This window comes from Pan troglodytes, chromosome 10, assembly GCF_028858775.2.
Source record: "Pan troglodytes isolate AG18354 chromosome 10, NHGRI_mPanTro3-v2.0_pri, whole genome shotgun sequence".
NCBI lineage: Eukaryota > Metazoa > Chordata > Mammalia > Primates > Hominidae > Pan > Pan troglodytes.
In genome coordinates, this window is record NC_072408.2 from 42,675,542 (window position 1) to 42,699,570 (window position 24,029).

The window sequence follows — 24,029 nt, forward strand, 5'->3', positions numbered from 1 at the left end:
TAGTATGTAGAAAAGCCCCATTTTCCTTTTATTTAAATATCCTAAATATATCACAAAGGAACATACACTGCACTTTAATGGTAAAAAGATACAAGTTTATAACATCTTATAAAAACTACCATTTAAAAGTGATCTTGTCCATTTGATATTCCCCTCCCCCATAGCAAAATAAGTATATTATTTAAAAAAAACAAAACAAAAAACAGCGTGGAGAGGAGGATAGGAAGGGGACAGTTGATAAAACCCCAGGGCCACAGCAGAGGCAAAGGGCATCTGGGGAGAGGGTTCGAAGCTGTGGCGGACTCCACTAATGTAACCCTCCAATGTCAAGCCATGGGCGTGATCAGTAGCTAAGTGATGACAAGGCTGTTGGGGGTGGACGGAAAAGACTTGGGGCAAAGCAGACTGTTTATAGCCTGAGCTGGTAGGGCCTGGTGCAGCAGCCTACCCGGAACTGGCACTACTCTTTCCCAGGTTCCCTGACTCTCTATCCTGGTCTTTGAGAGCGTGCCCTATTTCCGTTTTCCCCACTCCAAACACACCTGAGGCATCTTCCAGTGCTAGGCCCCATGCTGGCCAGCAGGGGTGGGGCATTGGGCCCAGGAGCCTCTGCAGCGGTGTGAGTCAGTGGCTTCCCTGGGGTATCCGTGGGGCTCCCGGGCCCTCTGGATGCCAAATCACTCCTTTCACTGCTTTGCGCCTCTCTTCTCACACATGCATTGCCCCAGACATCAGTGCGGGAACTGAACCAACCACCTGCTCCTGAGTTTCCCTCACTGGGTCCTTGGCAGGGGTGGCTCTGCTATGGCTGTTCGCACATACTCTCTGAAGTTCCCTCCCTCCCACCCACCCAGGCAGGAAACCAAGGTCTGTGGGAACCCAGGGCACCTTCTGACCCAGTACACACATTAGTACACATAGGGGCACAGGTCACTCATGTGAGACTTACATGAATCTCTCCACATACACCCCTATCCCAAAGAGACTAGCTATAAGTGGCAGGGACAGAGGCCTCTCATTTTCAAAAGCATTTTTGGGAGGACAGTTTTCTAAATATTTTAAAATGGTTTACAGGGTGCTGGAAGATGTGGGGTGAATCATCCCAGAAGTGAAGGACAGGAAAACCCCAGATCCAGCAGAACCCTTGAACAGGAAGGGGGCTGGCTCACATGCAGAAAGATGCTCCTGCTTGCAGGGACCACAGGGCTGATCCAAGGACTGAGGTCTAAGTTCTGGACCACATCAAATGGGAGTGTCAGCATAGAGCTATAAGAGTACATGGCAGCAAACACTCCTCAGCGTCTCCCCAAAAGGATCTCAGATGCTGTCAGGGAAAATCGAATGGGTGCCATGCCTGCTTTCTTTTTCCCTGAAATACTCATACCACAGAGGTATGGACAACCCCCTCCCCAACCCCACCCCTCCAGAATAGGTAACAGCCAGGAATCATTGCTGGTATCCACTCTTTACATTTTCTGGGAAATGAAATCATACTTCCAGGAGTTTCCCATCTCAGACCCTACTGACAGCTTGGCACTCAGGTTCACCCAGTCTCCATGATTACTAAGACAGTTTCCGTACCCGCCACAGGTCAGGTCAGGTTACAGTGGGGGGTCAACCAAACCCCAAAACTTCCCATAAGGATTCTTTCTTTAGCAGAAAGAAAAAGTTTATTTCACCTTAGAAAATTCATGTTCACAAGCCCTGGCTTGGGTTAGAAACATCCTAACCACCAGGCTGTTGAATTCATCTTAAAAAAAAAAAAACCCTCCAAAACAAAAGCCCTTCTGTTCCCTAAATTGTGTTCTTCAGCTCCTGCTGAGACCTCAAGCACCCTTCATGTTTGGGCAAGAGGAGGCTATTTTCCACTCATCCTCCCTGAAGGTGAGGGCCAGAGAAGGGTTTGGCTCAATAATATGCCATCTCCTGCAAGCATACAAATACATGCATTCATATCTCACACATACTCTCTCACACACACACACACACACCCCTGATTACTTTTTTGGGAGTGGACAAGGTGGTGGTATTGGAGCAGAGAGGAGCAAAGAATATGGTTAAGAATGGAACCTACATTAGGTTTCTTCTTTAGTCTTTTCTCTGCAGCACCCCCACCCCCATCCCCCACACTGTGTTGGGTAGGGATGGCCATCAGGAAGCAAGCCGAGATCTTGTTTTTTGGGACCAAAGGACAGACCCCTCCCTACCTCCTCTACCTGAATACAGTGATAGGACTTGGGGAGGGAGAACAGCTCCTACTGCTCAACAGGCATGTCAGAAGACCCCAGATTCCTTTGTTTCTTGAGCAGCTGTTAGCCAACTTGGGACCAGTCTTGGGTTGTTCCTAAGAGGGCACAAGGAGAGAGAACCCACTTTGACTTCCATGACTCCTTGCTCAACACATCTGTCTCACTTTAGGAGTCAATGGCAGCGAGGTAGCCACAAACCATCTCCAAGACCGACTCCCCAAAAAAAGAAGAAAAGGGCTTCATGGGCCACTCTCACCCAAGTTTCCTCCTAAAGGCATTTGAGCTGATGCCATCAGGTGCCAATGTGACATGGGCCATGACAACACCCACAGGCACAACTCTTCCTTTTCCCTTGAGGAAGGAAGAGGTGCCATCCACTTTTTGGATCCAGCCCTTGTCTGCTCCACCCCATTTTTCCTTTTGTCCCTACAGTGTATAAGGAAGCCAAAGTAAGCTCAGCTGCCATTCCTGATCTTATTCTTCCTCAAAAAGGAGGCGAAGTGCAGGATTGTGAAACACTGAGGAGCTACTGCAACTAAAAACCCAATTTTTGGGGAGAGCTGGACCAGCTATAGTCCCTACTTTGGACCAGGACTCTTATGCCTCTGGATTACCTGTATCCACAGTTTACCTGCTGAAGTTGCTTTTGGATAAACAAAAACAAGAACAGAACAAACAAATCCCCTTCCCCAATCTTTTCCATTTCAGCTGCCAGCTGGAGTCCAAGGTTGTGGGAGCCACACTTCAGTCTTGGTCCTGTACCTTGAGTCCCCACCTATGACCTCAGCCAAGGGTCCAGGGACTAGCTCCCCTACCCAGGAATGCTGTAAGAACTTCCCCGAGATACTCATAGTCTCAGATTATTTACAGAGCTGAGGTTCTGGGGCCACTGTCCCCTGATGCACTCTTCTGGTCTCCTAGGTCCACTCCTCCAGGAGTGGGACAGGTTCACATGGGGCGGTGGTGGGACCATCAGACCAGAGGGGGTGTGCTCTTCGGCAGGTTCTTCTGATCACTCCCACCACCCAGGGCCCCTTGCGCCTATAGAGAAAACTGCCCGTCGGAAGTCTTGGACTGGCACCCTTGGCACATCCGTTTGTGTCTGAGTAATCGATCTGTCCGAGAAAAACACTGAGAAGAAAGGGAGGGTTAAGTGCCTGAGCAGACAAACGCAGCTACCTGTTGGCTAACTCATTCCTCTCACAGGAGGCAGATACCACATTCTCCATCCCCTCAGCACGTGCACAGACAGCAGGAGCACACGGTGGTGGAGAATGCAAGCTCTCTGGCCAGACCGCCTGGGGCTGAATCTTGGCTCTATCACTCAGCAGCTGTGTGACCTTGGGCAAGTTACCTAACAGCCCAGAATCTGCATACTCATCTGCAAAACTGCAAAGCGAGGCTAAAAGTACCTACTCACAGTACAGCTGCTTTATTCATCAAAGATTTATTGAGTATCTATCTCAAGGCAGATACAGAGTAGAGAACCAGAGGAACAAAGTCTCTGCCCTCATGGAGCTTTTATTCTAGCGTCTGAAGATTCAGTGTAAGAGTGCAGAGCAAAGCTTGGGACCTAGCAATGCATCCAGGAAGTGTTAGCTATTATCATTTCTCATCTCTTGTTCTTGTCTTGTTTTGGCCCCAGCTCTTACATTCTCATCAGATCAGATACTGACCCCCAGGGCAAAGATTGTATCTCTTCCTCCAAAGTGCACTAGCTCTGAAGTTGGACTGAATCCCAGCTCTGTTCGTGATCTGCGGTGTCCCTGGGAAACTTAACTTCTCTGAATCTCAATTTTCCCACACGTGAAATAAGGACAATACAGCTACCTTAGGGAGTCAACGTGAGGATTAAATAAAATCATCTATGTAAAGTATGCTCTCACAGTGCCTGGCATAGAGTAAGTGATCATGGAATGCTATTATTATTATTATTATTACAATGTTCTAATTGCTGCTCCCCATGATCAGCTGCATAAGGCCAGACAGATGCACTTCACCCCGATGTGTTAACTATTATGGCGAGTAACGCTGGTGGCTCTTTTGTCAGGCAGGAGTGGAGGGTGGCCCTGATTCTTGGGGAAGGAAAAGTGTGTGGGGGGGATTGTAGCAGGGATGAGCCTTACCTGATGACACCGTTCACACTGGTAAGGCTTTTCACCACTGTGCACACGCTTGTGGCGTTCCAGGTGGTACTTCTGGATGAAACGCATATCACATATATCGCATTCAAATGGCTTCTCACCTGGCCCAGGTGGACAGAGAAGTGAATGTGGGGAGGTATGTACGGTAGGGACCTCATTCCAGTTTTCTCAGAAATTTTAACTCTTAGTAATGTGTAGACACCTAAGTGATCATAAATGGGGAGAGGTCCCCAAAGGTGCTGGTCTCAGTGACACCAGATACAAAGCCATGCAATCTCTCTGCTTCATTGACTTATCTTCTTCCTTCATTTCTAATACTTACCCATTAAAATAAACCCAACTAGAGCCACAAACAGACATGGAATACAAGCGATAGACTATTCTCCCCCTTTTGAATATAAACAAGAGACTTACCAGTGTGAATAAGGATGTGCCTCTTTAGGTGGTAACTGCTCCGAAAGGCTCCAAAGCAGTGTTCACAAACAAAATTTTTGGGAATCTTTACTTGAAAAGAACCATTTTGTTCCACTACCACCACCTGGGGGCAATAATCAGGCAAGTCATGAGGCCACCACTGCCCTCTTCCTGGAGACACTGTTCTACTCTGGGTCCACTTCCAGCTGTTGGAGAAAGGAACCTCTCTGATGCTGTCTAAAGGTGCTGCCATCTCCTGTACTCCATGGAGGTTAAGAGACCCTTTGGGGAAGGAGGTGGAGTGGGTAAGCTGTCTATCCTGTCAAACCCAGCAGTCTGAGTATGACTTGAGCTGGAGCCTGCCTGCCCCCATGCCTCGGGATCTGGGATCTCATGCTCCCCAACCTGTACCATTACTGTTCCAGCAAGGCAGGAGATCAACTACCAAGGCAGTCTCTGGATGAAATCTGGGGGACTCACTCACTGGCTATCAGAGATCAAAGCATCTAGGGAAAGCTCCAGGTTACATGGTAGAGGGAAGAAGGAGGAATATTACCCCATTACCAAACTGTATGAGTTTGGGGGATCACCCCATTACCTGCCTTTTTAACAGTCTTTTTTGAATGAGAGGCCTCAGACAAGCTGTCATCATCTTTGCGGCTCCGGGACTTATCACTGTCTTTTCGGTGACCCTTTGAAGACAAATCAAATCTAAACTCATAGCCCATCTCGGAACATGAGATGAGACCCAATGCAGCTCTCAGACAAAATTCATAAATGAGAGTAAACCACCTGCCCCGAAAGCTTAGAGGAAGTATACAACTATTTCCTCTCCAAGCACCTGGTCTTAAAAGAGTTGAAGGTACACAAAAGACCTTCCTTAGCTTTCTGAAATACCAATGTTCATCCATTCCCCAGCTGGATCCCCTTGCCCCACTTCCCTATGCGGAAGCATCAAGGAATCAGAGCTTGGTATCTCCTGGCAGAGAGCTTGGGCCACCCGATCCCCAGGTGCCACAATGGACTCAAGCGCTGTACCTGACTCGAGCACCTCAGCACATCAGGGCTACCTGCCCGCTCGCCATTCTCGGCCTGCTTGCTGGCAATCTGGCTCAGCATCATCTTCTTGCTGGCTGCAGTGGGAACCAAACTCACACCTGCTAGGCCTTCACAAGCCAGGAGACTTGCCTAAGTTGAAAGGAGATGAGGTGTCAGGTCACCTGGCAGGGCAGGGCAAAAACAGACTGCCATCCTCTATAGAACTACCTTTTACACCCTGCTACAAACTGCTTCTCTCCAGGGAATGTCCCTCCTCACTGCCAAAGCCTTGCTTCCTTCAAGAGTCCTCCCTAACTCATCTCACCAGGAACGACTTATCTTGTCATCCTTCAGCATTTAAATACAGATCAAGTAAATAATCAAGTATTACTGACACCTTTGTCATCAGCACTAGGCAGTGTGTGGCTACATATTTCTTTGAAGGTATTTCTAGGCCTTAACTGTGAGTGGGTATGAGGTTCCATCTTGCTAACCCACTGACACAGGAGATTCCTTCAGGACCTTCCTCCTTCCTCAACAGCCCTCAGCTGGGCCGAGTGCAGTGGCTCACACCTATAATCCCAGCACTTTGGGAGAATGAGGCGGGCGGATCACGAAGTCAGGAGTTCGAGACAAGCCTGGACAATAGGTGAAACCTTGTCTCTACTAAAAATACAAGAATTAGCCAGGTGTGGTGGCACACACCTGCGGTCCCAGCTACTCGGGAGGCTGAGGCAGAAGAATTGCTTGAACCCGGGAGGCGGAGGCTGCAGTGAGCAGAAATCACGCCACTGCACTCCAGCCTGGGCAACAGAGTGAGACTCCCTCCGTCACTCACTCACTCACTCACACACACACACACACACACACACACACCCCTTAGCTTCAGAGCACACACACACACACACCCCCCTTAGCTTCAGAGCCCACTTCTGATTGGCAGATCTTGCTGGTGCCAACTGTATTTTCTATCGGTTTGTTTCATTTTTTGCTTGTTGGTTGAGACAGGGTGTCACTCTGTCGCCCAGGCTGGAGTGCAGTGGCACGATCTCGGCTCACTGCACTCTTGACCTCCCTGGCTTAAGCGATCCTTCTACCTCTACCTCCTGAGTAACTGGGACTTCAGGAGAATGCCACCACACCCGGCTATTTTTTTTTGTATTTATAGAGACAGGGTTTCACCATGTTGCCTAGGCTGGTGTGGAACTCCTGAGCTTAAACAATCCTCCAGCCTCAGTCTCCTAAAGTCCTGGGACTACAGGCTATTTCTCCCTTTAGATTTTAAACTCCCTAAGTATTTACCAATTGCAACTGATATGATTTTTGGAGTTCAGTATTTCTCTTGACCTCTTAGGCCATTTATATGTGTGCTTGTATGATCACATTTTTTCACATTCCTTGCTCCATATATAATTTAAACAATTACTTAAGTAAGGTATGTTTAAGTAAATTTCCAGAAAACTGCTACATTCTTCAAACTGACTTCGGTTAGCCGGCATTAAAGAAAATACTTTTCTTACTGAAAAAAAAAATTTTAAGAAATCGTTGGTCAGCAAACTCACAAATTTATGAAGAAATTCCTTTTAGATGATCAGTACATTCTGGGACCCCTCCCTCCACCTTCTGGGACTTTGGAGTGAAAGATCCAGAGTTAAAATCTTAGCTCAGCTGTTTGCACTCTATAATCTCGGGCAAGTTATTCCACCTTTGCAAGCCTTAGTTTCCTTACATGAAAAATGCCTGTCATAATGCTTATCCTTACAGGGTTGATGAAAAGTAAACTAAGACGTAAAACGCTTAACAGTGTCTAGCACAAAGTTCAGTCCTTAGTGGAAGGCAGCATTCTCAGAAGACTGAATACAATGCTGAGAAGCGGGTTGCAAAAAACAAAGGAAGAAGAAACTGACAGGCTCCTATTCTATATGGAAAGGAAGAAGCTGTGCATTCAGAAGCAGCTGGAGGAAAGCCAATTATACTACAATCAGACTGCCATCCTGGTGAGACTGGTAGGGGAGGTTCCCTAGAAGCAAGCTGGGAGAAGCTCTGGAGATGTGTGCACATAGCTATTCTACTCAGATGACTACAACAGCCTATCTGCTCATTCTGTCTCTCCAGTCCATCCTCTACCTCCACAAAAATGACCTTCTACATAACACTGATCTGATGCTACTCTGCTGCTTAACTTAGCGAGGCATAAAAGGCCTTTGGGTTACACTCTGCTTACTGCAGGGAACAACTTCCTCACCTATCACTGTCAATACTACCTCCATAACTATCCCCATTTAAATCCCTTACTCCGTAACTATCAAACAACCTGCAGTACTCGGAACCTCATCACATTTTCCCATGACTCTAAGCTCCTGCCCATGCTGTTCCTTTTGTCCAAACACCCTTCTCGCTTGTTTAGCAAAATCCTATGCATCTTTCAACCTTCATCTTCTTTTTCTATCCAAGCAGAAGTACTGTTCTCTCCTATGTACATACCCCTATTATTGCACATTCCTCAATCAACAGATTCAGAGTCTCTACTACTAGCCAGCCACTATACAAGGCATTGTGAATATAAAAATAAATGGCTTTCCATCCCTCTCCCGACCCCAACTAGCCTGGAAGCTCACTGGGGACAAGGACAATCGTATTCATCTTTGTATTCCCAGCACAATGCCTTGCATGCAACAGGAACTCAATAAATTCCTGTTGGAAAAAAACAAAAGAAGCATTCACCATACTATTCACTCCCTTACACCCCTCAGCACTTAATGTACTAAATGTAAACTGAGTACACGTTGCTTTGCAAATGTCCCATCAGTGCCTGTGATGCAGTATAGCCTACCTCCTTCATTTGACTGGAAGCTCCCTGAAGGCAGGGGCTGTGGCCTGTCTCCTTTCCTTCCTCTAGATCTGCCCCTGGTGCTTAATACAGAGCTTGGATCACTGGGGTTGGTCAATATGTTGACTAAGGCAGCATTCAAGAGTGAAACTGCAAACAGGCTTCCCAGTTATCTTGGAGGAGGACTCTAGAGCTTTTTACCTGAGCCATGCTGATTTCTCACTTAAGGCAACCCAAAAGTTCAGGAGTTCCTAGGTCCACCTTTCCTTGAGACACTGTCGTTTTGAAGAACTGTCACCAAATCACGGTAGCGACTCCTTCGTGTCCCATCAGTCCTGTTGCCATATTGAACTTTGTTTTCAAATAGAACTTAGTGTCCTCCGAAGAAAAGATAGGTGTTCCAAGAATCCCTGGACTCTGCCTGGCTCCTGCCTATTGTCTGAAGAAAAAGAGAGTCTACCAGTCTTGGTTTTCCAGTTGAATTCTCTTGATGAAGCTCACGATCTGTTTCAGAAACCTGAAACCAGAAAGGAAGAGGGGGGCTGCTAAATGCAACATCTTCAGGCCATTACAACGTGCGATATGAACTTTTTTTTTGCTGGGCGCTCTCTGTGAAGCTCAGAACGAGGACATGAGTCAAGAAGAGTTTTCTTTCTAGGTCAATAGGAGGAACTGGTCTCCTGGGCAAGGAGTGGAAGCCAACAGGAGCAAAAGTAATTGGGGCCGCCTATGGAGGAACTCTGCCAAAAGGAAAGTTGCTTGGATTTGCCATCTCAGGAATGGAAGAAGGGGGCGGAGACCCTTTGGGGCTTTTGTGCCCAGTGGGCCGGCCCGAAAAGCTCGCACTTTACAGAGGCGGCAAGACTAGGGTGGAGGAAAGCTCAAGGGCCATCGCTGGGTGCTTCGGTGGCGGGCAGAAACGGGACTGGCAGTGCCCACACGTGTGCGTTCTCCGCGTCCGCCCGAAGGTAGGGAAACTCGCTGCGGAGGTGGAGGACAGGCAGGCGAAGCCCGGCGCGGCGTGTCGCCCGCCTCGCTCCGGCCAGCCAGCCTCTGCACCCGCTGCACCAACCGGGAGCAGAGCCGGAGAGTGCCGAGAAGCGCGCGAGGTGCGTGCTCGCGCCCGCGTCCCCTCCGAGAGCCCTCTCCCGGGCCGGGGACGCGGCGGGACGCGCGGGCAGGGGGCGGTGTGCGCGCACGGCCTTTCCCCTCCCTCCCCCGGAGATCCCCCTCCCTTCGCCACGCGCCCCTCCTCCCCTCCCCTCCCCCTTCCCGCGCGGCACCCCACGGCTTGCGAGCTACAGAAGCGCTGCCGTCTGTACGGACGACGCTGCGGTCTTTGGGGCGTGCTCCTACCTGCCAGGCGCGGCCTCCCGCTGGCTCCCCGGCCGCGCGGCGCCTCCTCCAGGCCCCAGCACACCCTGCCAACCCCACCGCCGCGGCTGCCCCCACCGGGACCGAGGCAAGTTTACAAACACCAACCCCGGCCCGTTTCCCCGGAAGCACTTCCCCCTCCCCCTCGTCCTCTCCGCCGAGCGGCTGCATCCACTTCCGGGCTCGGCAGCTAGACTAGTGGGGGCAGCCTCAGAGCGGGTGAGGTTGGGGACGCACGGAGAGGTGCAGCTGGGTGAGTGGGCGGCGCCGTGCGCCGAGGGCCTGGAGGAGGGAGCGCTGAGGCCCGCGCGTGCGCCGTGGCCGGGGCGCGCCCCGGCCGCCATCGAGACTGAGGGCAGGACCCTCGGCCCTTCGATGATTGTACGCTGGGTGCTCGATGGGAGGAGGGTTTGCTGGGTGAGCTGGTTCAGACTCCTTGAAAAATCGTCGTCACTCTTTCTTCGTCGCGGACGTCCTGCCCATCGCTCTGAGCCGGCGCCCCAAGTAGAGCCAGAGTAGTTCGTACCCAGCCTTTTCACGTAACTCGGCCGAGGTGGTTCTCCGAATTTTTTCCGTCAGGCCCAAATTAGCAAAGTTTGGGGTCAGCTGGGAGAGGCGTTAACTTTTCTTCGCACACTCTTGCCTTGTGCGCTCAACCACAGTCTGAAAAGGAGTGTTCTCGCAGAGGCGTTCCTTGAGTAGCCCTTGGCCACACTGCTCACCTCCCTGCAGAAGTCAAAGCCCCAGCCCTCCTCTGCGAATCCCGAGGCCAGCCTGGTTACCTTCTCCCCTTCGCCCTTTATTCCAGGCCGTCCAGCATCAAACACTAGCCTCCACACGTGGAAAAGACCCTGACTCCCACAGTAGACTAGTCTTATGGGAGTCCTGGCTCTTGGGCCAGGCTGCATTAGGAAAATGGAAACCAGACTGTCTTCAAATTCTTCTGCCTAGCCTTAGCCATTAGAGAGAGGTCCTGCTAAAGGTGGACTGCAAATGCGCTTGATGGAAGGAGATGTCAATTCCACTTAAGTCCTCATTTCTGCTGTAGGTGATATTATGTCGTGACTTTAGGAGAAGTAATGGTGATACCAAAAGAAAAAAAAAACTCTATGATGAAAAAAAGACAAGGATTCTCAACTTTTTTTTTTTTTGTAGACAGATTTCATTTCCCTGAGCCACTCCATGATTTGGGCCATTGAAAGTACGTTTTTTGTGTTTTAGGATCATTCTAAAATAGAGACAAAATGGAGAAAGAGAGAGATAAAGAAACATCACCAGGAATAAGTCTTTTAAATCTTTTTTGAAAATTAGCTCCTACTTATTTTACAAATCGACACAACGCAAAAGTATAAAAGACACAAAATGGTTCTTCTCCCCCTGTACTTATCCCATGCTCCTGAGGGGAATCATTCTTACCAGTTTGGTATATATGCTTTTAGGCTTTTTTCTGTGTTCATACAAAAATCTTTTCAACCAGTATTTATTGAGCACCTGTAATGCGCCATACAGTGTATTTTAGACATCTGAGTCAGCTAACATTTAAAAAACTGTTGCACAGTGTTCCAGTTTATGTGTGTGCCTTGTCCCATCTTGATGAACATTTAGGTTTCAGATTTTTTTGCTTTATAAACAATACAATAATGAACATCCTTAAATAGTTATCTTTTTGCTCCGGGCAGGGTGGCTCACACCTGTAATTCCAGCACGTTGGGAAGCCGAGGTGGGCGGATCATCTGAGGTCGGGAGTTCCAGACCAGCCTGACCAACATGGAGAAACCGCGTCTCTTCTAAAAATACAAAATTAGCCGGGCGTGGTGGCACATGCCTGTAATCCCAGCTACTCGAGAGGCTGAGTCAGGAGAATCACTTGAACCCGGGAGGCGGGAGTTGTGGTGAGGCGAGAGTCGTGCCTTTGCACTCCAGCCTGGGCAATAAGAGTGAAACTCTGTCTCAAAAAAGAAAAAAAAGTTACCTTTTGCATTTATAAGGATTTATAGATAGGATATGTGCTTTTATTTAAATTTATTTTTATTTTTTTATTTTTTTGAGATGGAGTCTCACTCTGTCACCCAAGCTAGAGTGCAATGGCACAATCTTGGCTCACTGCAACCTCCACCTCCCAGGTTCAAGCAATTCTCCTGGCTTAGCCTCCTGAGTAGCTGGCGCCTGCCGCCAGCCCGGCTAATTTTTTTGTATTTTTTAGTAGAGATGGAGTTTCACCATGTTGGTTAGGCTGGTCTTGAACTCCTGACCTCAGGTCATCTACCCACCTTGGCCTCCCAAAGTGCTGGGATTACAGGTGTGAGCCACCACACCCGGCCCTATTTTCATTCTGTTTAAAGATAGGGTCTTGGTGTGTCGCCCAGGCTGGAGTGCAATGGTGCAATCAGGGCACACTGCAGCCTCAACCTCCTGGGCTCAAGGAATCCTCCCATCTTAGCCTCCCAAGTAGTTGGGACTACAGATGTGGGCAACTGTGCCTGGCTAATTTTGTAGTTTTTTTTTTTGTTTTTTTGTTTTTTGTAGAGACAGGGTTTTGCCATGTTGCCCAGGCTGGTCTCGAATTCCTAGGCTCAAGCTATCTATTGGCCTTGGCCTCCTAGAGTGCTAGGATTACAGGATTGAGCCACCATGCCTGGCCGGATATGTAAATTTTAATAGAGTCTGTGAAAATGAATTGTAAAAGTTTGTAACAACTCCCATGTTTACTCAGAACCGTGTGTGAATGTTCCCTATTCCTACAACTTTGGCAATGTTTAGTGTATGCTATGAATTTTTTATACAGTTACTAGTTTAATAGGTGAAAAATAGTATTTGTTTTAATTTTCATGTCATTAATAGTGAAGTTAATATTCTCTTATTGCCTTTTTTTTTTTTTAAGAGATGGGTCTCTGGACAGGCACGGTGGCTCACGCCTGTAATCCCAGCACTTTGGGAGACCGAGGTGGGCGGATCACCTGAGGCCAGGAGTTTGAGACCAGCTGGGCCAACATGGAGAAACCCCATCTCTACTAAAAATACAAAAAAATTAGCCGGGCTTGGTGGCACGTGCCTGTAATCCCAGTTACCAGGTGGCTGAGGCAGGAGAATCACTTGAACCCGGGAGGCGGGGGTTGCAGTGAGCCCATATTGTGCCATTGCACTCCAGCCTGGGCAACAAGAGCGAAACTCTGTCTCAAAAAATAAATAAATAAATAAATAAATAAATAAATAAATAAATAGATGGGTCTCCACGCTTTGTTGCCTTAGGCTGGTTTCCAACTCATGAGCTCAAGTGATCCTCCCACTTCAGCCTTCCAAATAGGTGGGACTATTTTATTGCTCTTTGACCATTTTAATTGTTTTTGTAAACTGTCTGTTCATATCCTTTGTCCATTAAAAAAAGGTAGATCATTTGTATATTTCTTATTGATGGTAGAAATCCTGTCTGTGTTATGGATAATAACTATTCTTTGTCGTCTGCATTTAAAATATTTTCTCTTTTTCACTTACCTTTCAGCTTTTGAGACAAAAGTCATGCTTTATGGGAAAATATTTGAAACATTTCTGTCTTTGATAGGAACAAGCCAGGGATGTTTACTACTAAAACTAAGATTTTAGGAGAGCTCCTGGCCACCCTAAAGCCTCCTTGATTTCATATATATTCATCTTACAAAGAGAAACGATTGACAATGTATCAAAACTATGGAGTTCAGCAACATGACCAGATGTCAGATTAACAAACAAAAATTATATAAATAAAATATAAGAATATAACCAACACTAAAATACCATAGAATAAATAATCTGATTCACAATAAAAACATTATATTTTGGCCAGGCGAGGTGGCTCACACCTGTAATCCCAGTGCTTTGGGAGGCTGAGGTGGGAGGATTGCTTGAAGCCAAGAGTTTAAGACCAGCCTGGGCAACATAGTGAGACCCTGTTTACAAAAAATTAAAAAATTAACCCGGCATGCTGGCATGTGCCTGTAGTCCTAGCTACTCAGGAGGCTGAGGTGGGAGAATTGTTTGAGCCCAAGAGTTCGAAGCTGCAGTAAGACATGATTGTGCTACTGCACTTCAGCCTGGGTGATACAGCAAAACTTATTCTCTAAAATAATAAATAATTTTTTTTTTTTTTTGAGATGGAGTCTCGCTCTGTCACCCAGGCTGGAGTGCAGTGGCATGATCTCGGCTCACTGCAAGCTCCGCCTCCCGGGTTCTCGCCGTTCTCCTGCCTCAGCCTCCTGAGTAGCTGGGACTGCAGGTGCCCACCACCATGCCGGGCTAATTTTTTGTATTTTTAGTAGAGATGGGGTTTCACCATATTAGCCAGGATGGTCTCGATCTCCTGACCTCGTGATCCACCCGCCCTGGCCTCCCAAAGTGCTGGGATTACAGGCGTGAGCCACTGCTTCCAGCCCCTTCTGGTATTCTTGTTTTTTTTTTTGAGATGGAATTTCACTCTTGCTGCCCAGGCTGGAATGCAATGGTGCGATCTTGGCTCACTGCAACCTCTGCCTCCCGGGTTCAAGCGATTCTTCTGCCTCAGCCTCCCAAGTAGCTGGGATTACAGGCATGCGCCACCACACCCGACTAATTTTTGTATTTTTAGTAGAGACAGGGTTTCACCATGTTGGTCAGGCTGGTCTCGAACTCCTGACCTCAGGTGACCTCAGGTGATCCACCTACCTCGGCCTCCCAAGTGCTGGGATTACAGGCTTGAGCCACTGTGCCCGCCCCCCACCCCCCCTTCTTGTATTCTTATGGTTGTATATTTTCAGTTTCTGTCTTTATCTTAGCTGCAGTTAATTTTGTCAATGGTGAGAAATAGTGAGAAATGCCACATGGACCTGTGATGCAGTGGAAGAGGTAGCCTAAAGTCAGAAAGTCAGTGATCTAGGCTTGTTCCCATGTCACCTTTGTAATTTTGGACAATTAGTTCACCTTCTTTCAGCTAAGAATCCTCATCTTGAAAACAAGAATGAATAAATACCTATTTAGGCTAATTTCTAATACTATTGTGAAGGTCAAATAAGATAATAAATGAGAAGGAAAAACACCCTTTGCAAATCTATTATCATTACTACAGATTCTTGGTTGATGCAAATCAAATGTAAGTAGAATGCAGCATTTTTTCCAGTACCTGCAAATCATTGATTGATTTAACAAATGTTTATGTAATGCCTCTGTGCAAGTCCCTGGGGGAGGGGAGAGGATAATCAAGAAGATGGAAACTAACATTTGAGGGGTCCCTGTTTTCTATTAGTTTACTTAATGAAGGAAAAGACTTAGTTCTCTCCACCCAGGAGAGTACAGTCTAGAAGCAGAGTAAAGATTGTATACATAGGAGAGTTTGTGCCTTTATTAATGTGGGTGTGGAGCCACTGGGGTTTGTTGATTGGGAGATAGCACAGAGTACTTTAGCTTTCTAACCATAAACCTGGCTGAGAGCGCTTCAGGAGACAATTGCCTAGATCCCTTTGTCCCCAGGCAGGCCTCCTCCTGTGTGACCTTCCCTAACTCCCTCTTCCCTCAGGCCCACTCCATCACTTATTCAAATAGCATTGCAATGACTCCTGCTGAGTCTTTTCCTGCACCAGCTCTCTATTGCCTTAAGGAGAGCCTTAGTGTTTTGTCCTTGAAGCCTGTCCTGGGCCAGTTGAACTTTCCTGCCTTTCCATGGTGACCTCTCAACTCCCTCTTGTGGCAATTTACCTTTATTTTACATGCAGGTCTCTCTTGCCAGCCTGTTAGCTGGAGCCCACAAGGCAGATGCAGCACCTAGGGTAATGCCAGCCAGGCGCTCAGAAGTAGACAACACTCAGTCAATGTTTGCTGAACAAACTGAACCCATTCCCTTCCCTGAGAGCCAGCGGGGGTTGAGGGGTTGCGTAATACAGATGAGCAGTGTGTGGCTCCCTTTGCCTTCCATTAGACCTTTGATAACAGTGGATTGAGGAGTTGGGAAACCACATGATGTGCAAGGGACATTCCTTGAGCCTGATGATTTGTATATTTTAGAATTCTTGTACCCCCTTAATTCCTCCATATATGTGTGTATATATATATATATATTTGAAATGGAGTCCCACTCTGTCGCCCAGGCTGGAGTGCAGTGGTACCATCTTGGCTCACTGCAACCTCCGCCTCACAGGTTCAGGTGGATCCTGCCTCAGCCTCCTGAGTAGCTGGGATTACAGGCACCCGCCACCACGCCCGGCTAATTGTGTATTTTTAGTAGAAATGGGGTCTCGCCATGTTGGCCAGGCTGGTCTCAAACCCCTGACCTCAGGTGATCCACCCACCTCAGCATCCCAAAGTGCTGGGATTACAGGTGTGAGCCACCACACGCGGACAATTTTTATATTGTTTAAAAAGAACCGTTATTTTAATTCCATAAGCAATGTGAAATGATTGTATAAAGTTATAAAAATATAGATGTGTATAAATAAGAAACTTAAAAATCATCCATAATAACAACACCCAGAAATAGCCACAAATGAATATTTTGAAGTCTTTTTCCTTCTTTTTCAGTATTTTCTTTTTTTCTTTTTTTTTTGAGATGGAGTCTCGCTCTGTCGCCTAGGCTGGGGTGCAGTGGCGTGATCTCTGCTCACTGCAAGCTCTGCCTCCCGGGTTCATGCCATTCTCCTGCCTCAGCCTCCAGAGTAGCTGGGACTACAGGAGCCCGCCACCACACCCGGCTAATTTTTTGTATTTTTAGTAGAGATGGGGTTTCACCGTGTTAGCCAGGATGGTCTCGATCTCCTGACCTCGTGATCCGCCCGCCTCGGCCTCCCAAAGTGCTGGGATTACAGGCGTGACCCACCGCGCCTGGCCTGTATGACCCGTTTTACATGAAATGGCCAGACTAGACAAATCTACAGAAACAATGTAGATTAGTAGTTGCCAGGGGTCGGGGAAGGGGAGAATGGGAAATGACTGCTACTGAGGTTTTTTTTTCGGTGATGAAAATGTTCTGGCGTTAGATAGTGATGATGGTTGCAACAACTTTGTGAATTTATGAAAAAAACACTTAATTGTACACTTTATTTTTTAATATTTATTTATTTTTTGAGACAGAGTCTCGCTCGGTTGCCCAGGCTGGAGTGCAGTGGTGTGATCTTAGCTCACTGCAGCCTTGTTGACTGAAACGTCGTTAAGTGGTGCATGACTGTGGTGTGAGGTCTAGTGACTGTTGGCAGTGGATTATATTAGACCATCCCATTTTGAGGATGGTTGCTCCCTTTCCAGATTTTCTTGATCTTCTTGCCCTGTCATCTGGGGGGTCCCCCAGGCCTTGGTGTTTGCTCCCTCCTCCCATCCATCTCTCCGAATGCTCTCTCCTTTAGGGAATGGAGCCCATCACAAGGCTTCAGCTATACCCTGACTCTCAAACCTGCTTTCCATTCTAGCATCTCATCAGAGCTGTGGGCCTGACCCCCTCCCATAGGAGTATCTGTAGTCCCAGAAGACCTCCACTCAGATGAGTATTTCCAAGCAATAACCACTTTATTTCTATCCAGTTTCCCCTTTCTGCATCCCTGTTTCTTTGAGGGGTGCCATTATTTTTCTAGTCTCCCAGGCTTGAAATCCCAGGGTCATCTTTGAGTCTTCCTTCTCCTGCAACGTAGCTCCCCTAAGTGTTGAATTCAGCACAATCCAGGGAATGAGCACGCCTGCAGAGATTGTTCTCTCTGTCTTTTCCTACCAACATCATTCTTATTCAAGTGTGGATTGCCTTTTGCCTTATTTACTGCAAGAGCCTGTTAATTCTTCTGCATCCTACTGCTATAAATTGGTCTTCTGAGAGCATCCATTGCACTACATTATTCCTTGCCACACAATCTTTCAGTGACTTCCCATTTTCTGCAGGATAAAATGTCAATTCCTTGGCCTGGCTGGCACTCATGACTCCTTATGTGCTCACAAAGCTCTGCCCACCCTGCCTTCACTCCCATGCTCCCGCCAGCCCGGTGTTGCTACTGACCTCAGGACAGGCCCTGTTCATTCCTGCTGTAAGCTCAAGGCTTTCCTCTTCTTACCCCTGAATGCCTCTCTTCCTCCCAGTCACCCATTGCATTTCTCCTGCCCTCTTTTAGGATTCAGCTGCAGTCCCACTGCAGGTCTTTCTCAGCCTTCAGCCTCCATCCATCTCCTTCTTTCCTGAATTCTGAGGAGACCTAGGATTGGCATCCAGCCATGCCCTGGTCTGTAACTGTTGCACATGTGTCTGTGTCCTCCCAGTGGGGTGAGGGGGCGTTCTCAGTCCTCAGCACCATGTGGCGAACACAGTTGGTGCTCACTACAAACAAGACTCCGAGCCCGGAAGGCACAGGATCGCGCTTGTTTAGCAAATGCTTCCTCAATATAACCCCTTTCCTTCCTGCTCTAGGAGAGGGCTTTAGAAAGCAGGGCAGTTCTGAAAAGACTGGAGGTTGGGATGCAAAAGAGATTGGCCTCTGAGGCTTGCCTAAAGGATTTTATGTCAGCCAGCGTGGTGGCTCACGCCTGTAATCCCAGCACTTTGGGAGGCTGAGGCAGGTGGATCACCTGAGGTCAGGAGTTCGAGACCAGCCTGACCAACATGGCGAAACCCTGTCTCTACTACAAATACAAAAATTAGTCTGGTGTGGTGGCATACGCCTGTAGTCCCAGCTACTCGGGAGGCTGAGGCAGGAGAATCGCTTGAACCTAGGAGGCAGAAGTTGCAGTGAGCCAAGATTGTGCCACTGCATTCCAGCCTGGGTAACAGAGCGAGACTCCATCTAAAAGCGAGACTCCCTCCCCCTTGGTCTCCAAGGTCACCTGTGGCAGTTTCTCAGACCCTTGTCTGCCCTCCAGACACCCCCATGCTGGGACCTGGGATGCACAGTGCGGGTCCCCTCTTCTGCGCTGGCCCTCTGGTTCTCGCCACCCTGGGGTTAATGCAGCACGGGTTTTGCCTTTCATCTCATTTCCTATCTTCTGTCAGCTAATGATTATTCAGGGAGCTTCGCCTCACCCTGTTGTCCCTATCTCAAATCTGTCAAAGTTCTCTTTAGGGCAAAGGTCATGAGAATTATGTCATGGCCATGTGACTGCTGTTTTCACCCCACTTCCTCTGCCATCTTGGTCCTGCTGTCCTGAGGAGCTACCTGTGCACCCTGCCTCTGGCTCTCCTGAGCAGAGAGGTAAGCTTGTCTCTGCCTTAGGTGGAAATGGCCACTAGAGTCCACTTGCTCAGCACTGACTGCCTTTTCTCTCCCACCTGTTCCCACTGGTTTTCTCCCTGGGCACTCTCACTTGCCCTTGTCTGTGCACTGGAGGCCGAGACTGAGCTGCAGGGTTTGGGCCTCAGGCCCGTTTGGGAGAGGAGGCGCCTGCTGGGTAGGTCCGGGAAGGGTTGACAGGCTGAGTAGGGAATGACTCTGCTCTGCCACAGATCCTGATGGCTGACTCAGAAGCACTCCCCTCCCTTGCTGGGGACCCAGTGGCTGTGGAAGCCTTGCTCCGGGCCGTGTTTGGGGTTGTTGTGGATGAGGCCATTCAGAAAGGAACCAGTGTCTCCCAGAAGGTGAGTCCTTTCCTCCTCCTCCTTCCCATCAAGCTTGCTTTCTTTTCTTTTCTCTTTTCTTTTTTCCTTTCTTTTCTTTCTCCCCCCCCTTCCTTCCTTCTTTCTTCCTTCCTTTTTTCCTTTCTTCCTTTCTTTCTTGACAGAGTCTCGCTCTATCGGCCAGGCTGGAGTGCAGTGGCACAATCTTGGCTCACTGCAACCTCCGTCTCCCGGGCTCAAGCAGCTCTCCTGCCTCAGCCTCCCGAGTAGCTGGGATTACAGGCATGTGCCACCACGCCCGGCTAATTTTTGTATTTTTAGTAGAGACGGGGTTTCACCATGTTAGCCAGGCTGCTCTCGAACTCCTGACCTCAAGTAATCTGCCTGCCTCGGCCTCCCAAAGTGCTGAGGTTACAGGCGTGAGCTACCACGCCCGGCCCAAGCCTTCTCTTTCTCTTTCCAAATCTGGCTCAGAACTTTCCTACTTTATAAGATTTCTCCCCAGAATTCATCCCTGTCCCCCTGGGTACCTCAGGGATTTACATTCTGGGTCTTACTGTGTTCACTACTCTTGTTCATTTTCAGAGTTTTGCTTTGGAAATATCCCGAAGTTGTTTTTAGTGCAGGTTGGCCGTGTCTCGTGTCTGTGGAGGTGTGGTTTGACAGCCAGTCCACAGGCATCCCAGGCCCCCAGCATCCCCGGCTCTCTTCCTAGGTCTGTGAGTGGAAGGAGCCTGAGGAGCTGAAGCAGCTGCTGGATTTGGAGCTGCGGAGCCAGGGCGAGTCACAGGAGCAGATCCTGGAGCGGTGTCGGGCTGTGATTCGCTACAGTGTCAAGACTGGTGGGCCCTGGCTTCTGTGAGGAGGAGACTTGGGAGTTTGTCCTGAGCTCTACTCTGAGCTCCCTGGCTTACTCTCCTTCTCCAGGTCACCCTCGGTTCTTCAACCAGCTCTTCTCTGGGTTGGATCCCCATGCTCTGGCCGGGCGCATTATCACTGAGAGCCTCAACACCAGCCAGTGAGCATCCCAAGGCCCCTCTACCATCCCACAAAGGATTTAGGTTTGCTAGAGAGGTGCCTGAGGGGTAGGGGAGGAGAATGGTTCTGCCCTCTCACTACTGCTTCTGGGAATCCCTGTCGGCAGAGAGTTTTTCCTCATATCCTTTGGACCCACTTTCTCCAAACTTTCTCAGGCCTCCTGACCCCTGTTTTCTCTTTCTTGCTTCCCTGGTTCTGTCACCAACTCGTTCTTCTCCTTGGACTGTTGCTTTGCTCACTCTTCACCGCCTCCTTTTTGTGACTCCTGTGCAGTTTAAGGGCCTGTCTGGGCAGTCCCTCCCCATCTCTCCTTTCTCGTCGTTCTCTCTCCTGGCAGGTACACATATGAAATCGCCCCCGTGTTTGTGCTCATGGAAGAGGAGGTGCTGAGGAAACTGCGGGCCCTGGTGGGCTGGAGCTCTGGGGACGGAATCTTCTGCCCTGGTTTGTGAGAAGGAGGAGGACCTTTCTTTGCCCTTTTTATGAGTTCCTCCTCCCCCACCGTTCTCTTGCTCTAGTGTCTGGCAGGGAGGGATGATTCCTCTTTGATTCCTCTCCAGCTGGACCCAGGCCAGGCCAGGGAGGTGGCTGCCTGGTCCCTTCATGCTCATGTTTGTCACCATTCCCTGGGGTCAGTGGTCTAGTTCCTGCTGTCTCCAGACGGGGGCTGTCTCTTGGGGGCAGCCCCAGATGTGGAGAGGTGTGGTCAAGAGGATCTGCTGATCCTGGATCCATTCTGGGATGGTATGATCCTGAGAATTGTGGCCTGGGAGCCAGTCATACCTGCTTCTTTGATGAGCTCTTCTGGTAGAAAGGGAAGGGAGGCAAGCTCCAGCCTTGACCCACTGCTCCTTCCTCTTGCCACCGCCCCCTCCCTGTGACAGGTGGCTCCATCTCCAACATGTATGCTGTAAATCTGGCCCGCTATCAGCGCTACCCGGATTGCAAGCAGAGGGGCCTCCGCACACTGCCGCCCCTGGCCCTATTCACATCGAAGGAGGTGGGGAAGAGGCACAGGCCCAACCCTGGGCTCCTGATTCTAATCTCCAGCCAGCTAAGTAGAGACCTTCCAGGTCTTCTCCCTGCCCTCCCTACATCCTCCAAGGCCAGCCTGCCCCCAGGCGGATGTGCTTCCTTCCAATCAAGGAGGTCAAGTAACTGCTCCTGTTCACATTGCCTTCTGTTTGGGGGCAGAGGAGGGGCCGTGAGTGCAGTGGACACAGTCCATACTCTTCCTACTCAAGAGTGTGGTCTGTGGACCAGCAGCATTGGTATGACCTGGGGCTTGTTAGAAATGCAGAATCTGGCCGGGCACGGTGACTCACGCCTGTAATCCCAGCACTTTGAGAGGCTGAGGTGGGTGGATTGCCTGAGCTCAGGAGTTTGATACCACCCTGGGAAACATAGTGAAACCACCTCTTTACTAAAATACAAAAAATTAGCCAGGCATGGTGGTGGGCACCTGTAGTCCCAGCTGCTTAGGAGGCTGAGGCACGAGAATTGCTTGAACCTGGGAGGCGGAAGTTGCAGTGAGCCGAGATGACACCACTGCACTCCAGCCTGGGTGACAGAGGGAGACTCTTGTCTCCAAAAAAAAAAACCAAACAAATGCAGAATCTTGGGCCCCACCCTAGACCCCAGACCTAGTGGACCAGAACCTGCATTTCATTTTAACCAGACACCCAGGCGATTCGTATGCACGCTGACATTTGAGAAGCCCGGGTCTGCAGGATCCCATTTGATGGAGCTCACACTTGACTTTTACCTTCTCTCCCCTCCCCCATCAAGTTGTGCTAACTTGCCCTCTGCCTTCCCCCGCAGTGTCACTACTCCATCCAGAAGGGAGCTGCGTTTCTGGGACTTGGCACTGACAGTGTCCGAGTGGTCAAGGCTGATGAGAGGTGAAGGTCCTTCTGCCCACATGGCTGTGACCTAGCTTTGCACAGCGTACCTTCCTGCCGCCAGAAAGCTCTGGCATCAGACCCTTACCGCTGGTGGACCTCTCTCCCCTCGCTATTCAGTAGAATTGCTGTTCCTGTCTACCAGAGCCTGCCAGCGTCTCCCACCTCTGCCCTGAGATCTGTTTCACCCCCTGAGGGAAAAACTAGCACTGTTGTCTCTGCATTGCTAACCCCACCTTACCCTGCCTTCAACAGAGAACCTGTCCCTGCTCTACCCTCTGCATTTTCTTTTTCAGAGGGAAAATGGTCCCCGAGGATCTGGAGAGGCAGATTGGTATGGCCGAGGCTGAGGTGAGTCAGTGAGGCTCGCTGGGGTGATATAGCCTCCAACTGTCTTGGAGGGTTATTTGGGCTCTCCTTTCTCAAGGCATCCTTCATCCCTCTCGTCTCCATGCCCATCTCCCCTGTGGGCTGAAGTGACCATGGAGAGCCTGGGGGTGAGGACACTACATTGCTTTCTGGGGCTCTGCCCAGACACCTACGCCGGGTTGGATTCTGAGAGGCAGGGCTGAGTGAGGGAGCGAGTCCCAGGCAGCACCACAGGGAGGGTGCTGGGGGCCTGCGCTGTAGTGTGGAAGGTTCCTGTGGGCTGTGAGGGTCTGCGCAGGGAGAGGCTGAGGAGGGGAGAGGCACTGGTGAAGGCTGTGAGTAGTGGGGATGAGGGGACATTAGCACTCTCCTCTACCTCGAGGGGTATGTAACTGCTACAGCCACCTTGGAGGGCATTTTGGCACCATCTATACAATTTTATTTATTTTTATTTTTTAATAGTTTTTGAGACAGAGTCTCACTCAGTCACCCAGGCTGGAGTGCAGTGGTGTGATCTCAAAAATAATAATAATAAGTAAATAAATATAAATGTAAATTTTTTTTTTTTTTTTTTGAGATGGAGTTTCACTCCTGTTGCCCAGGCAGGAGTGCAATGGCGTGATCTCGACTCACTGCAACCTCCGCCTCTCAGGTTCAAGTGATTCCTCTGCCTTAGCCTCCCAAGTAGCTGGGATTATAGGCGTGTGCCACCAGACCTGGCTAATTTTGTATTTTTAGTAGAGATGGGGTTTCTGCATGTTGGTCAGGCTGGTCTCAAACTCCTGACCTCAGGCGATCCGCCTGCCTCAGCCTCCCAAAGTGCTGGGATTACAGGCATGAGCCACTGCACCCGGCCATTTTTTTTTTCTTTTTTGAGACAGAGTCTCGTCGTGTCACCCAGGCCAGAGTGCAATGGCACGATCTCGGCTCACTGCAACTTCCACCTCCCGGGTTCGAGTGATTCTCATGCCTCAGCCTCCTGAGTAGCTGGGATTACAGGTGTGCATCAACACGCCTGGCTAATTTTTGTATTTTTAGTAGAGATGGGGTTTCACCATGTTGGCCAGGCTGGTCTTGAACTCCTGACCTCAAACAATCCACCTGCTTCGGCCTCCCAAAGTGCTGGGATTATAGGCGTGAGCCACCATGCCT

The 24,029-nt window shown here is 49.2% G+C and overlaps 2 protein-coding genes across 16 annotated transcripts in view; one reads left to right on the forward strand and one right to left on the reverse strand.

The window, feature by feature from the left end:
• Positions 1-10,163, reverse strand: ZNF740 (zinc finger protein 740). 5 transcript variants are annotated; one of them, XM_063785611.1, is made up of 7 exons: positions 10,032-10,163; positions 8,877-9,192; positions 5,846-5,995; positions 5,410-5,499; positions 4,808-4,931; positions 4,376-4,494; positions 1-2,344 (listed from the first exon to the last, which is right to left on the reverse strand). In XM_063785611.1, exons 2-7 carry the CDS (start codon positions 8,883-8,885, stop codon positions 2,213-2,215), a joined length of 624 nt encoding a protein of 207 aa, XP_063641681.1. In that variant the 5' UTR covers positions 8,886-9,192; positions 10,032-10,163; the 3' UTR covers positions 1-2,212. The 5 variants fall into 5 exon arrangements, with proteins under 5 accessions (XP_063641681.1, XP_509092.2, XP_063641682.1 ...); XM_509092.8 differs by having other exon boundaries at positions 1-3,380; XM_063785612.1 differs by having other exon boundaries at positions 8,679-9,192.
• CSAD (cysteine sulfinic acid decarboxylase) overlaps positions 9,386-24,029 on the forward strand; it is a 25,848-nt gene continuing 11,204 nt past the window's right edge. The window contains exons 1-9 of one of the 11 annotated variants that reach the window (XM_054664213.2): positions 10,194-10,302; positions 17,450-19,207; positions 19,459-19,590; positions 20,285-20,411; positions 20,497-20,587; positions 20,945-21,051; positions 21,492-21,607; positions 22,429-22,508; positions 22,805-22,859. In XM_054664213.2, the coding sequence (XP_054520188.1) occupies positions 19,465-19,590; positions 20,285-20,411; positions 20,497-20,587; positions 20,945-21,051; positions 21,492-21,607; positions 22,429-22,508; positions 22,805-22,859 (702 nt within the window). In that variant the 5' untranslated portion in view covers positions 10,194-10,302; positions 17,450-19,207; positions 19,459-19,464. Of the gene's footprint in view, positions 9,644-9,945; positions 10,138-10,193; positions 10,303-17,449; positions 19,208-19,458; positions 19,591-20,284; positions 20,412-20,496; positions 20,588-20,944; positions 21,052-21,491; positions 21,608-22,428; positions 22,509-22,804; positions 22,860-24,029 lie in introns of those variants that run through there. The other 10 variants (XM_009425334.5, XM_063785607.1, XM_009425336.3 and 7 more) reach the window with 10 other exon arrangements.

Coding starts and splice junctions, on each gene's coding strand:
- ZNF740 (XM_063785611.1), bottom strand. Junction 5,500..5,845: donor TGCTGAGGTGCTCGAGTCAG/GTACAGCGCTTG, acceptor TTGTCTTCAAAG/GGTCACCGAAAAGACAGTGA. Junction 2,345..4,375: donor AGTGTGAACGGTGTCATCAG/GTAAGGCTCATC, acceptor GTGCCCTCTTAG/GAACAACCCAAGACTGGTCC.